We start from the raw sequence: 14,031 nt of genomic DNA, 5'->3' as shown, positions 1-14,031 counted from the left end.
CATCACTGAGTTTTGTTGTAGAAGACCCTGGTCCCATTAAGGAGCACGGCCCATCCTGCTGGGTACACCACTGACCTGCCTTCCCCCTTAGCAGCAGGCTAAGCCAAGAGAGAAAAGGGGCAAGAAAAGGCAAGGGGCGGAGGGGTGAGGACGCCGGTGCCCTGCGGGGGCCCTCTGCACTCTTGGCAGGTCCCAGTGCACAACTGGGATCTCTCGAGGGGCTGGAAGTGGCTGAGGCAGCAGTTTGCTGGGCACGGAGGAGCTGGCGCTGCGTAAAAAGTGACAGTGAGGGGAGGAGAGATGCTCCGGGGAGGAGCGCTCTTGTCTCCGTCATTAGCAGGACAAGGACGAAGGCCTAGCTGGTGCTGGGAGAGGGCATGGTCAAGAAGGGTTCAGAGACTCCTTGAGAAATGTGGAAAAGGAGTTGCTAGGAAAAGGATGTGGAGGCTGGGACGGGAGCTCGGACAACCGGCAGCGTGAGCCGAGAGGCAGGAGTCTGCATGAACGGGATGAAGGCTGGGCTGGGGGTGCGAGCCCAGAGGAAAGGGTGCAGAGTCAGCAGCGACTGTCGGAGGAGCTTCGGCAGCCGGGGCGCGGAGGAGAGCGCGGCGTTGGATGTGCCGGTCTACAGGCAGGGCTGGGGCACAGCAGCCTCGGCGGTGAGCAGGGCTGTGAGGCTCTCGGAGGAACTCGGGGAAAAGAGAGGGGGTTAAAGGGAAGATGAACACCTTGCTCTGGCCTCTGGGAGCCAACGGCAGTAGTCGGGCCGGAGCCGGGCGGTGAGGAGCTGGTGCGGGTGATGGAGCTGTTAGCTTGTCCGCAGCCAGTTAAATTCGTTGCGCTGTGGGCAGCGAAAGTTGTGCTTGTGGATAGGGCACCTCGAAATGATGTGTAGAGGGAGCTGAGCGCTGAGCCTTGGGTGGGTGCCGCAGAGCGGGGCCAGCCAGAAGCTCGGACTGAGCAAGGTAAGGAGTAGCTGGGGGGAGAGGAGAGGAGCTGGGGCAGCCTGTGAAGGGCAGAAGTGGCCAAAGGTGCCAAGCTGGGCAGAGCAAAGGCCTGAGGAAGGGTGACGAGACCGAAGAGAGAGAGATGCTGGAGCAAGCAGAGTCCGGACACCGCGCGGGCAGGGGTAAGGCCGGGCGTGCGGCAGCTACAGAGGACCCGACGTGGCGCGGCGGTTCCTGCCGCACTAGGGAGGTGACTTCGCTGCTGGAGGCAGCCGCTGCTTCTAACGACCCCAACGCCTTCCTCGCGATCGTGGCTCGTGCTCGCCGGCCGGCCGGCAGCGACGCAGACCTGCTGCGAGCGGGGGGCCTGCAGCAGCCGGCCGTGCAGCAGGAGCTGGGGTGGCCACGGGCTGCCTTGGCCACCACACCGTGCTTGTTTGCGTCCTTGCAGGGTGCGAGGGGAGCGTGCCGTTCGTCACGGCGCGTGGCGGGTGCTGGGGCTGGGAGCAGGCACGGCGCGGCGGGGAGGTTGCTCTGCCCGCGGAGCAAGAGGGCATGGAGAGCTTTGCGCCCTCCGGGTGTCCACGAGAGCACGAGGACACCAGCGCGTTTCTGCCCGCAGTCATGCATGCAGATCAGCATTTAGCTGTTAAGGCAGTTGGTCCCGTTTCCAACTTTGTAGGCTTGGTTTTGGCTTCTTCACCGTGGTAGCTGAGTGCCTGAAAATTATCTCATGCTGTCTCCAGCTCTTTTGCCAGCGGGCCTGCTGGCTGGTGATACAAGCACCCATGCCTTGGCATGCCCAAGGGAGCATCATTTGTAGACGACGTGGCTCTGAGTAACTGCCCGTCTGCTTTCTGCCTCAGCAGTGACTGCATCTTGCAAGTCATCGCTACGCAAGCGGAGAGGTGGGAAGGGCTTGGGGTCCGAGAGCGTCACCGCAACACGAGAGCTGTGCTGCCCGAGGGCCGCGTTCGCCTTGCTCCAGCCTCCTGGCAGCGGCACGTCTGGGCTAAGGCCCCTGGCCAGGCTGCCTGTGCCGTCCGAGGGCAGAGCTAGACCTCTCCAGCTGGCCGCCACCGCACTGTGCAGATGCTCCGGGTGTTGCGAAACGAGATGCCTGGGCGGGTGTAGAATAAGGACCCCCAATAACGTGTCCTCCAGATTCCCTCCCTGCGCGCTGGCGCTGGTCCCTGCCCTCTGCCTGGAGACTCTGCAAACTTTGCAGTTGCCCGGACGGGCTCTCCCAGGCAGACGGGAGCGAACCCTGCGCCGACCCGACACGCGAGCGTGGGCCCGTGCCCACGGCAAGATGCACTGCCACGGTGAGCACAAGGCACTAGCTACAGCCGTGCGGCCGGTAGCGAGCGACCGCACAGTCGGCGGAGACGCTGCTTGCGGCCAGGCAGAGCCCCACACGCGGTGCGGCGGGCGCCTGCCGGTCCCGCTGCGGGCAGGCGCGCTCGTGGGCTCGGTTGCTGGGTCCGCGGTGGGCTGCGCGTGGACCGCAGCCCGTGCTGGGCCACCCGGCCGTGACGGCGTGGTTGAGTGTCCGGGGAGGCGACGGTCTCTGCAGCAGGGAGAGCGGCACCGAGGTGGGTGTCCTGCTGCCAAGCAGCCCCTGGAGCCCCGTTTGCAAAGAAAAGGTTGAGCGTGTCTTCCAGCCAGAGCTGCGCGGTGATGTGGAGCTTCTTGCCCAGATCCCTCCCAGGCCTGGAGGGAAGGGAGGTCTTGGAGAAGGGATTGAGAAAGGCTGGAGGAGGAGGAGGTAAAGCAGTGTTGGGAACACAGCGAGGCTGGGAGCTCGGGCAGGAGGAGAGCTGCTCCGCGAGCTGCCCGGCGCCCCGGGAAGGGCTCCCCGCTGCCCCGGGAGAGGCCCCACGTCCCCGCGTCCCCGTGTCCTCGCGTCCCCGCACCCAGCACGGCGTCCGCCTGCCCAGGGTGCCCCTCGCCCGGTGCCGCTACCCCCCCTCCCCCAGGCTTTCAGGTTGCACGGCGGCAGAGAGGTTTTATTTTGGAGCTTCCCTCGAAATGCTGGAGGGGAACAGACCTCGGCCCGGGAGAGAGGGAGCTGACCGGTCTCGGCCCGGGTCCCGCGCAGCAGCCTGCCGGGGACCGCGCTCGCGGGGCGCAGGGAAAGAGGGGCCGGTTTTGATCCCCGAGCCGTAAGAGGGAGTGGGAAGCCCCCTGGCCCTGCTGCCGGCGGGGGCGGCTCCTCCGCTTTGTCACCCTCTCCCGGTGCTGAGTTATTGAGAGCGTTGCTCTGCTTCATTGCCGTGCTGGAGGAGAGAGGCCTCAGCCCAGCTCGGCTTTGAATATGATTACGGGGCAGGAGGTGTCAGAGCCAGCCGGGCCCCGGAGACCCATCTGCCACCCCTTCTCGCTCCCTTCTCCTTATTTATTCCCTTGCTCCTGTGCCTGGTTCAGCGCACGTGGTCCCTTTGCTCTCCACCGCCGAGCGGTGCCCCGGGAGGGCGGGAGATTTAGGAGCTGACAAGCGGCACGGCCCCGCGGCAGAGCCGGCGTGCCCCCGGCGTGCACCGGCGGCTGCCGGGAGCCGGCTCCGGCCAAGGCGGCCGCTTGGCCCCGAGGGCTCCTGCGGCTCCTCCCTGTGTTTGCGGGGGGCTGCCGGCGGATCCGGAGCAGGGATTTGTCCCCAAAGCCCCCCCGGGCGGTCGGTGCGCTCCCCTTCGCGCCTCTCCAAGGGCGCGCGACAGCCGGCTCCGGACCGCTCGGAGCAGGCTGCGGGGTCCGGCAGCAGCGCGCGGGGCAGGTCCCCCCCTTCCACGAGCATCTCGTGGGCTCCAGCTAGTCCCGCGTACCCCTACCTTGGCTTTCCCCGCGTGGAGCACAGACCTCGGTGCAGCATTCGTCCCCGAGGGCTGCGAGGAGGCACGGCGGCGTGCTGCAGCTGCGGCGGCCGCTTCCTCCTCTCCTGGCTGGTGTCGTCCCGCGCTCGGCTCTGCAGAGGCCGGCGGCTTGCCGGGGACGTGCCGTGCGGCCTCGCACTCCCCAGGGCCGGTCGCCGTCTCCGTGCGGCAGCGAAGGGCCCTGCTGTCGGTGGGGACTTTTGGGTGCTGTTGCAAACTGGGCTGTAGCACCCCACGCTGCACCCACGCGCACCCCACACTGCAGCCATGCGCACCCCATGCTGCAGCCACATGCACCCTGTGCTGCACCCGTGCTGCAGCCATGTGCACCCCATGCTGCACCCACGTGCACCCCATGCTGCACCCACACGCACCCTGTGCTGCACCCATGCTGCACCCACGTGCACCCCATGCTGCACCCACGCACACCCTGTGCTGCACCCACGCTGCACCCACGCGCACCCCATGCTGCACCCACGTGCACCCCATGCTGCACCCACACGCACCCTGTGCTGCACCCACGCTGCACCCACGTGCACCCCATGCTGCACCCACGCGCACCCTGTGCTGCACCCATGCTGCAGCCGCGTGCACCCCATGCTGCACCCACGTGCACCCCATGCTGCACCCACGCGCACCCTGTGCTGCACCCATGCTGCACCCACGTGCACCCCATGCTGCAACCACGCGCACCCCATGCTGCAGCCACATGCACCCTGTGCTGCATCCATGCTGCACCCATGTGCACCCCGTGCTGCGCCATCTGCAGTGTCACCCGTGCGGCGGCTCCTGCGACGGCCTGCCTGGCACTGCCCTCGGGTCCCGACCTGTCCCACCCCGCGCGCGGGGGCTCCCTGCCTGGGATGGGGCGCACCGGGCGCCAGCCAGCACCTCACAGGTTAGCGGCGAGAGCGGTCGCTTCCCTTATCGACGGGGCGGCTGGGAAAACGCTGAGGCAGGACGTGCGTTGGGGCGAGCGCCAGCGCCGGAGCCCGTGCTCCCTCTCCGGCGCGCCTCCGTCCCGCCGGTCCGCGACCTGTCGCCGTGGCCCCGGGCCACGTTCCGACACCCTCGGCCCTGGCTGGCGCTCCCGCCGCCGCCACGGGGGCACCACCTCCAGCCCCCCTCGCGCGCCCGCTCTCCCTTTTGCTCCTAAAGACACCAGAGAGGTTTTAATTTTTGTCCCTCTCTCCCCCCCCTTTTTTTTTCCCCTTAACACGAGCTGAGCCCCGTCCCGCGGCTGCGTCCGGGCAGCGCCGCGCCACGCCGGGGAGGCACTCGAGCACCCTGGGCGCCGCGGCCGCGCCGGTCCTTGGCACCAGCCCCGAAACCTCGCGCCGCCCCAGGGGGAGAGCCCAGCGCCGAGCGGCGCCCGGGCACCTCGGAGAGATGCTTTGCACTGGTTTCTTCCAGGGTTTCCATGCAGTCGGGTGCTGAGGGGGTGAGGGTTGGTCCACGGTGCCCGCGGCACCTGCGCGTGCGGCGTGCCGGACGCCGGCCCCGGCTCTCGGGGTCGCTCTGCCTCGGCTGCCCCGGCTGCGCGGCGGGACCGGCTGCATGGCCCTTGGGGCCGCTGCGCGGCCTCCCTGACATCCTGACATCCGTCGGGAGTTTGGAGCCGGGCTCCAGGCACGAGGCACGCTGACCGCGGTCCCCGAGCTCCTCGGGGGTCCCCGTCCCTCCCGGCAGCGTGGGGGACGGGGGCGACGCCAGCCGGGGCCGCCAGCCCCCGTCGGCGGGTGGCCGGAGCGGCCTCGGGGGCGGGCGAAGGCGACGGGCCCCGGCCCCTGCGGCGCCCGGCGGGGCCGGCTCGGCGGCCGCGGAGCTGCGCTCCCCGCGGTTAGCGAGCCGGGAGCGGGGAGGGAGCGAGCAGGGCGACGGGAGGCTGCAGCGGACAGGCGCTTGCGGGGAGCAGCAGCAGCAGGAGGATGCCAATTCATTGTTTCTCTGGGAAGCCGCTTTCAGGCGTAAGGTGCTTTGTCATTTGAAATCTCGGCGCAGCCCCCTCCTGCGCGGCTCGGGAGCCCGCGTGGGCTCGCCGAGCCTCCGCCGGCAGCCGCTCGCGCTGCCCAGGGTGTAACGAGCTGCAGAGGCGCCGGCTCGGCCCCTGCCCGCGCCGGCCTGCGGGAGGCACGGAGCTGCTGCGGCTCTGCAAGCGAGCGGCGTTTTGGAGCCGTCCTGGCGTTTCCGCTTGCAGCCGCCGCGGCGCCGCACGGCTCCCCGGAGCTCCTGCTCGCCCGGCGCTTCGGGGGGCCGGGCACGTCCGCGGCAGCGGTGGGGCCTCTCTCCCAGCGGGCGCGAGCCCCGCGCGCAGCTCCTGCGGCGCTGGCGGGGAGCCTTGGCATCGCGCGGGGCGCCGCGGTGGCCCCGGCCCCGGCCGGAGCGAGGCCGGCCGAGGGCTCTGCTGCCCGCGAAACGGCTGAGCGTCGTTTCTCGGCGTAGCCGGCGTCGCTCCGTGGTGAGCTGGGAGGAAGCGGAGGGGCTTGGTTTCCCTGCGCGGCGGCACCGTGGTCACCGGCGGGAGCACGCCGCCGCGGCAGTTAGCAGCGGGCGGCTCGGTAATCGGCACCGCAGCGGGCTGAGATGCCAAAGCAAGATGTCTTCAAATTAGCAGTAATTGCAGGAGAGAAGACGAGCGTGTGGGGCGAGTGGAAGGAGGGTTCTATAAATATTATGATTTTTAAAGTTTGCCCTGGAGTCCTGGAGACTGTTTAAACGCTAATATCCTGCCCGTGCATTTAAAAAGCTTTATAATGAGGATGGAGAGTCTGCTTCCCGAGCACCTCCCGCCTCGCGCTCCCGCGCAGCGCCCGTCACCTGCGTGCCGCTCCGCCGCCGGCCCGCGGCGCCCGGCAGCGCCGTGCTGCAGCGCCGGCCCCCGCGCGCCGCGTTGCTCCCGTCGGAGCCGTGCCTTTTCCGGGGAACGCCGCCTGGGAGCGGGCTGGGAGCTCTCGCTGCGGGGCCGCGGCTCGCCAGCCGGAGGGAGCGACGCGAGGGCTGAGGACGGAGGTGTCCGATGCCCGTCGGCGCCGGGAGGCTCCTGCCGCGTTCGGTGCCGCCGCTTCGCCCGCCGGCGGCCCTGCCCGGCCCGGGGAGCTCGAGGTGCTCCGCAGCATCTGTTCGGTCACGGTTCTGCAGCCTGCCCGTTAATTCTCATTAAATCCAGGGAGCCTAATTGCCATCGCATGTAAATATTTTGTCAAATGAAAGGGCTTTAGGAAGGGCTGCGCTGGTTGCAGGAGGCGAGCCGGGTCTGGGTGGCCTGGAGCAGAGGGTGGGTGAAGGTTGCGCTGCCGGGGCGGCTGCCCCCGGCTCCTCTGCACGGGGAAGCGTCTCCAGCCCCTTCTCCCCCCCCCCCCCCGCTTCGCTCCTCTTCGCAGCACGCAACTGAAGTTGAGGCGAGATGATATTTTTCCCTAGTTCCCATTAAACTTTCATGTGCTTTCTCGGCGTTCCTGCTCCCTGCGCTGCTGCCACGGCTGCTGTCCCAGATAGCAGCAGCTCCCCCCGTACCTGGCGGGACCTCAGCGCCCCGCCACGCGGGCTGCCCCTCGCCGCGCCGGCAGACGGAGGCAGGTGTCTGGGGCAGCAGCAGCGAGCGCGCTGGGAACGGATCAAAGTTGGAGATTTTCCAGCAAAATCTCGTATGTTTGAGGAGTTTGGAGCAGGCTGGGGCTGAGGGGACCCCCTGGGAGCCACAGGCGTCGGAGGCGGAGGAAGGAGCGAGGGGAAGATGGGAAGAAAGCGTAGTCGGTTGCAGAGGAGGCTGGCGCAGGTGTCGCGGCGGAGCGGCGCCGCGGGACGCGGGAGCCCGCACAGGGGCCGGCAGCTCGGCGCTTCCACCGCTCGCGTGTCCCCGCTCCGCGCGCTCGGGCGGCCAGATGTTCCCCCTCTCCGTGGATTTGCTGGAGCGAGCTCCTCCTCTTCCTCCGTCTGCTCTCCCTCTCTGTGACTTAGCTCTGAGAGGGTTTGGGGCGCTTTGGCGCGGAGCCCAGCGCCCGCTCCCGCGCTCCCGGGGGCGGCGGGTGGCGGGGAGAGGAGCAGCCCGCCCCGGCTCCCTCGGCCGTTCCCAAGCCAAGGAGACGGGGCGTTCTGCGGCCAAGGAGATCGCGGCGAGGAGCCGTCTGGCGCTTCTCGCGGCTGCTAGCTGAGGCTCGTGGTCGCCCGGGCGGGTTTCCCGGCGGAGGCTCTCAGGTCGCGCCCGGCACCGCGCGGCGGCAGGGCACGCGTCCCTCGTCGGGGGGCTCTGCCCGCCGGCGCCGGCTCCCTTTCCCGTCGCCCCGGCGTGCCCAGCAGGTCCTCCTGCGTCTTGCAAACGCACGAGGAGCGCTCCCGCTCGCCCTGCCTGCGCCCGGCTGCGCGGCCGCCGCGCACGGAGCGTCCCGGCTCGCGGGCGGGCAGAAAGCCGCTCGCCGTTCGCCCTCCTATAGCAAAGCGCTCGGCCCCAGCTGCGGGGAGCAGCCTGCAGGGTCCTGGGCATCGGCTTGACCCCCCTTGAATTGCTCGTGGGCCTCGAGGCTGGTTTCGCCTTGGGAGAGCCGATCCCCGGGCTGGGACGGGGATCCCTGCCGGTGGCCGTCCGCGAGTGCCGTCCGGGATTCGGTCTGGGGTTAGCTTTAACCCTGCGTCCGTCTTCTGGAGGGGCAGCAATACATCAAAAATCTCTCAACGGGAGTATTTCAGAGGAAGCGGCGAGCGTGCTGGGATGGGGGCGGCGCGGGGGCAGATGCGGCCGCTGCTGCGGAGCCGGGCCGGGAGCGGAGGAGCGGGGAGGGACGGGGACGCCGGAGCCGGAGACGCCGCTTTGGTTCGCGTTGTCGGTCGGTCCCGGGCGCTCTGTCCCGCCGCACGGTTCCCGCGCGTTGCCCAGGGCGGTCCGGCGCTGTCTCACCGCGCCGGCGTCCCGCGGCCGGTGCCCCGTGCCGAGCCGGCCGTGCCGTGCCGGGAAGCGTGCAGCAGCCGACCCCAGGCGTGGGGGCTCCAGCCGGAGCCCTTTCCCTCGCCCCGGTGCCGGCTGCAGCCCGGCCCGTGCTTCCTAGCAGCGCACCCCCGTCAGGAGCCTTCAGTTAATCGCTTTATGCCTATGACTAACTACTAATGAGCTTTTAATTAATGAATGCCTTGGCTGTGGGGCATGCCGGAGCGGGCGGCGGGGAGGACTAGCCGTGCGCCCTGCGAGCGCGCCGGCGGGAGGCCGCGGGCGTCCCCCGAGCCCCGCGGGACGTCCAGTTGGCGCCGAGGCGCCGAGGTCCCCCCGGCGCCTCTTGCAGCGCCCGCCCGTCCCCTGCGCGGGGAGGGACGCGGGGTGGTACCCAGCGAGGTCTGCAGAGCTTGGGGCTGGCAGCTGCCGTCACCGCGCTGGGGGAGCGAGAGGCGGGCGCTGGGGGTCCCGGAGAGCCCAGGGCACGGCGCCGGCTGCAGCCCGGCGGGCGACCCGCTGCGCGGCGCGTGTCGGACCTGCAGACGCCGCAGGCTGACGGCGCTGCCCTCCGGGAGCGCCAGGGCTGCGTTTCTACCAGCTAACGGGATTTTGCCTCCCTGCCTCGGTCCGGGCAGCGTTCTCCGTTGCAGCTCTCCCGACACAGGCTCTGCCGCCTAGCTCTGGCGCTCTGCGGGGCTCTGCGCCAGCAACCGAGGCCGGTGCTGTCCCGGCGTTGCGTTGTTCTCCCTCTTCCAGAAAACAAAACCAAGGAGCCCTCAAGGGTTCATTTAAAATAAATAAAAAAGGAAAATAGTGCTGATTTGAAGGAAAGGCAGCCCCATCCTGTGCATGGGAGCGCATCGCCAACCCATCCCCGAAGGGCAGAGAGAAAGATGTGCTTAGAACTGCAGCCCTGTGCAACTTCTGCCTTTGATCATATATCTTACATGTGCCCTTTGCTTTCCTTCGTCTGATATTTATTAGGTTTAATTTTACTGGGACGCGGCTGTAAGTGAGACAGATGGAACGGGGTCTGTGCGCCTGGTGAACACATCTTAATTAAACAGATAAATAAACTTTCCTTCCAGGAGGCTTCACTTTTGGAGGGGTTCCTCCGGGGCGGCGGGGCTGGGGGCTCGCCGGGCGACTCGGGGCTGCCGCCGCCTGCGCCGCTGGCCGGGCCGGGGGCCGGGGGCCGGGGGCCGGGGGCCGGCTGCGCGGAGCAGGGTCCGGGCGCCCCGGTGCTCCCGGCCGGGGCGCTGCCCTTGGCTTTGGCCCGGCGGGGAGCCGCGCGGCCGCCCGCGCTGCCCTTGGCCGGGGCCAGCGCGTGCCGTTCTCGGGGGCCGCGCCAGGGCTCGTCGTGCTGCCACCAGCCGGGATCGCGTTTGAGTCACCCTGTCCGGAGCCAGGCTCCGGCGAGGGAGGAGGAAGGGCCCGTTACCTCATCCCGGAGCTGGCTCTGCCCTCGGCGCGAGCCCCCCTTCCCTGCGCGCCGCAGGAGCCCGGCCCGGCCCGGGGGGGCTTGCAGGGCGCTTGCACGGCGCGGCCCCTGCCCTGGCACCCCGGTGAGGCGGGCGCCGGTGCACGGGGGTGCCCCGCTGCCCCGTCGCCCGCGCGGGGCTGTTTGAGGACGTGCCTGGCGGCGCTGGTCTCCCAGCCCTCGGGGCGAGCCCGGGCGCTGCGCGGGAGAGTGTGGGCCCGCGGCTGCCCCGAAGGTTTCTGGAGGGGGCGGCCGGAGCCCCCTGCGCCAGCGGCAGCGGGGCACCGAGGGGCGAGCCCTGCCGTGCTGCGCAGGACAGCGCGGCGCTGGGCCCCGCCGCGGTCCCTGGGGTGCCGGGAGGGCGAGCAGCGGTGGTGGGACGCGCGGCCGTCCCGCAGCCAGCCCTCCTTGCCGGGCGAGCGCAGGGTGCCGGCAGCCGGGGCCGGGTGCTGCCGCGCGGCGGGGTGCGATGGGGCAGGGGGGACGGGGGCCGTCAGAAACCCTCCTCCCTGGCCTGCCATCCCCTCGGGATTTGGCATCCCTCCGGGGCGTGTTTTGCCCAGAAGCAGGAGGCCGGCGCGGGGGCTGGCGTCCCCCTTCGCTCCTGTTTCTCGGCAAGGCTTTTCCCGGAGCTGCTTGTTACCGCGCGGCTCTGCTTCGCGGCTCCAGGTTGGCCATGCACTATGCGTTGTCTGTTGAGTATCTGCAGCATAAACTGGAACCGCTGTGGATGTACCAGGACACTGCAGCATGTCGCTATGTCTAGGGATACTGTGGAAAATCCCAGCCTCCAAATAGGGCTGTGCATGTGCTGGAGGCTCCAGAGGAGACAGAGCATCAGCAGCTGCTGGCACAGACCTGCCTTTGTGCATCATATTTGGCCAAGATGGAAACTGAATTGAACCCAGGTTTCGCTTTCCCACGTCCTCCAGCGCAAAGCGAGCCAGGCGCCTTTGTAGCCGGCCGCAGCGCTGAAGCCGGGCGCCGCGCGGGGCCAGCCGCGAGACCCCTGCCAGCGCGGGGCACAAGGGCGCAAGGACGGCCCCGGCGCTGCCGGGCCCTGGGCTAGCGGTAGGGCTTACGTAGGGCTGGGGGACGCGGCCGAGCGTGCCCCCCTCGCCGGCGTACGTGTGCTGCAGGCGCAGGCTGTCCCCAGGCTCCTGCCGTGGCGTCTGTGACAGAGGCGTGCACGCTGTTGATTTGCCAGGGCCGGGTCTGCAAATCCACCCCCCCCCGCCCCGGACTCGCTGCACGAGGGGTCCGTGCCCATCCCCACCGCTCGCCGGCCGGCGGGAGGTGCTCGGGGCAGCGTCAGGCGCCTTCCGGACGCCCCGGCAGCCGGGGGAGCCGGCGGCGGCGCCCCGCGGCGTGCCCAGCTCCCCGGAGCCCGCCTCGCAGACGGGGTCGGCGGGCAGCGCGGGGCAGCGTTGCCGCTCGGCGGGGACGAGCCGTCCCCAGCGCGCGGGCACCTCCGAGCCGCCCGCTGCGGCTCGCGACCCAGGCAGGGCAGGGGCGGCAGGCTTCCACCCGCGCGGGCGCGCGGCTGTGTGTGCGTGGCGGTGGCGGTGCGAGGGGGTGTCTGCGTGCAGCGCGGGGCCGGGGGCCAGCGGAGGCGGCGGCCGGCAGGTACGTGGCCCGGGGGGAGGCGGAGCTGGGGCTGCCGCGGGTCCCCGCGGGCGCGCTCCGGCGGTGCGGGGCTGCCCGGGTTTGCACGCGTTGGCTGGCACGCCAGCGCGCTGCTTGGGCACGTGCCTCCGTGTGCGTGCCGGGAGACCGCCGGGGCCGCCCGGCGCGGCCGCGAGGCGCCGTAGTCGCCCCGCTGCAAGCGCAGGCTGCGCCGCCCAGCGCGTCTGCCCGCGGCGCGTCTGCCCGCGTTGCATCACCGAAACTCCCGGTAAGGTCTCGCTTTCCTTCGGAGTCCGTGGCAGGAAGGGAGCGCGGCCCCTGCCCGCCAAGCCCGCTCCTCCCCGGCCCGGGGAAGCCCCAGGGCGGCAGCATGCGCGCCGGGGGCTGCGAGGGGCCGCCCGCGAGCCTGGGGAAGCCGTCCGCGAGCCAGCGCAGCCGCGCAGGGGTTAAGTGCGGGATCAGCTGTTCTCATGTCATTACGGATTCTCTTCATTTTATACAGAGCTCTGTTTGATGTCTGAATGCACAGGGGACTCCCCCTCCTCCTCCAACTCCCACCCCTTTTATTTCACTCCCTCGCCCTCTCTCCCTGCCTCCTCCCCTTCCTTTCTCTCTCTCCCCTTCTCCTTCTCTCTCTCGCTCACGCACACCCTTTGCAGACCGTTCATTCAGTGCCAGTGTCTAATGGCACCGGAGTAAATAGCCGAGCATTGTTCCTCCGGTGTCAGAGCAGCGCGCGAGGCCAGCCTTCCTCCGATGAATTCCTCCTAAATAGCGCCAGGGGGACGGGAGGGCACGCCAGAGGAGGGGGCGAGCGCGAGGGGGAGAGCAAGGAAGACAGAGGATAAGCAGTGCGTGGAAGAGGACGAAACTGCGAGCAGCTTCACGGCTACCTGTCAACACATGCTGTGCTCCATGGCTAACTCGGGCTGCCTCCTTGTCTCCAACTCAGGCATGCTTCCTCACTCTCTCCCCTGTCCTCCAGCCTTCCTCTACCTCCAACAGGTAAGTGACCCTCTTCTGGGGATTTTTTTGCTTTGAAGTTCACACGTGCTCTCTGGCCAGCTCCTCCGAGCTGAGGGTCAGCGCTTAACCTCTTCCTCTCCAGCCCTGCTCGGCCTCTCCAGCGCAGCGGCCCCGGCCGGTTCCCTTGCCGTAGCAGCCTGGGTTGCGGGGCTGCAGGTTCATCTAGGGGGTCTCCGGTTTCGCTGGGGGGTCTCCGGTTTTGCTGCCGAGGCGTCTGCTCCGTGCAGCGGCGCGGAGCGTGGCCGGGGCTCGAGAGGGGCTGGGACGCGGGCAGAGCGCGGCAGGCAGAGCCGCCGGCCTGCGGCCAGCACTCTGCCTTCCGCGGGGCTGGTACCAGCCAGCAGAAAGCCGGGGAGAATGATGGATGCTCAGCTGAAGGGAATAAGGCTGCTCGGTGGCCTGAGCCGCCTCGGGGGAAAGTGAGCGATTCGCGGTGCACGCACACGCGTGTGCACGTACGTGTGTGTCGGTGTGTGCGGGTGTAGCGCGCTGTGCATGGCTGTAGCCGAGGGACGCGGTGTCGGGTGTCAAGCCGTTTGCCTCCCTGTTGATACGGAAGCGCGGCCGGCGGATGCCGGAGGGCTGGTCGGTCCAGGCGCAGCCCCGGGGCCGGGCGCTGGCAGCTGGAGGGTCCCCCGTGCCGCCCGTTTCGTTCTTCAACTTCTCGCCAGGGCGTTTGCGTCTTGCGGTTCGGTTCTCGGATCCTGCGCTGGACCCAGCGCTGCGAGTTTCCAGGCGAGCGATCCCCGGGGAAGCGCAGCTCCGGAGAGGAAGTGTTTTCTTCAAAAGCCTCTCTGCTGCGTCGGAAATCCCCGTCTCCCAGCCAGGCTAACTGCTCCATTTGTGCTCTCAGGAGTTTAAAAATTCATAGCATCCTAAGTGCTCGCTGCGCGGCCGGTGCAGCTCACCTGGCAGCCGAGGCCAGCGGGCTCCGGCGCGGCTGCGAGCCCTCGCGCAGGGGCTGGGCGGGGAGAGCGTTCCCTCTCCTTAAACCTCTCTAAAGACTTCAACCGCATGTGTCTGCGCGGGCTTAAGACCCGGCGGTCGCCAAGTTGGAGATGGGGGCAGCAAGGCCCAGCGGCTGCTCCCGCCGGCGCTTTAGAGAGGGGGCCGGCAGGGCGGTTATGCAAGGGCGGCCGCGGCCTGCGCGCCGGCACCGGG

General features: G+C 69.3%; 1 protein-coding gene across 22 annotated transcripts in view; it reads left to right on the top strand.

The window, feature by feature from the left end:
• The window catches only part of RBFOX3 (RNA binding fox-1 homolog 3), a 148,018-nt gene that overhangs the window by 113,956 nt on the left and 20,031 nt on the right, over nt 1-14,031 (top strand). For 9 of the 22 annotated variants that reach the window (XM_068913129.1, XM_068913124.1, XM_068913119.1 and 6 more), the window contains one exon: nt 12,347-12,849. The exons of 5 other annotated variants lie outside the window; for them this stretch is intronic. In XM_068913129.1, the coding sequence (XP_068769230.1) occupies nt 12,748-12,849 (102 nt within the window). In that variant the 5' untranslated portion in view covers nt 12,347-12,747. The remainder of the gene's footprint in view (nt 1-12,346; nt 12,850-14,031) is intronic. 8 more of the 22 variants (XM_068913126.1, XM_068913120.1, XM_068913118.1 and 5 more) reach the window with 2 other exon arrangements.

This window comes from Struthio camelus, chromosome 19 (genome assembly GCF_040807025.1).
Source record: "Struthio camelus isolate bStrCam1 chromosome 19, bStrCam1.hap1, whole genome shotgun sequence".
Lineage (NCBI taxonomy): Eukaryota > Metazoa > Chordata > Aves > Struthioniformes > Struthionidae > Struthio > Struthio camelus.
The sequence above is the reverse complement of the archived record's forward strand: the minus strand, read 5'-3'. Positions and strand labels throughout refer to the sequence as shown.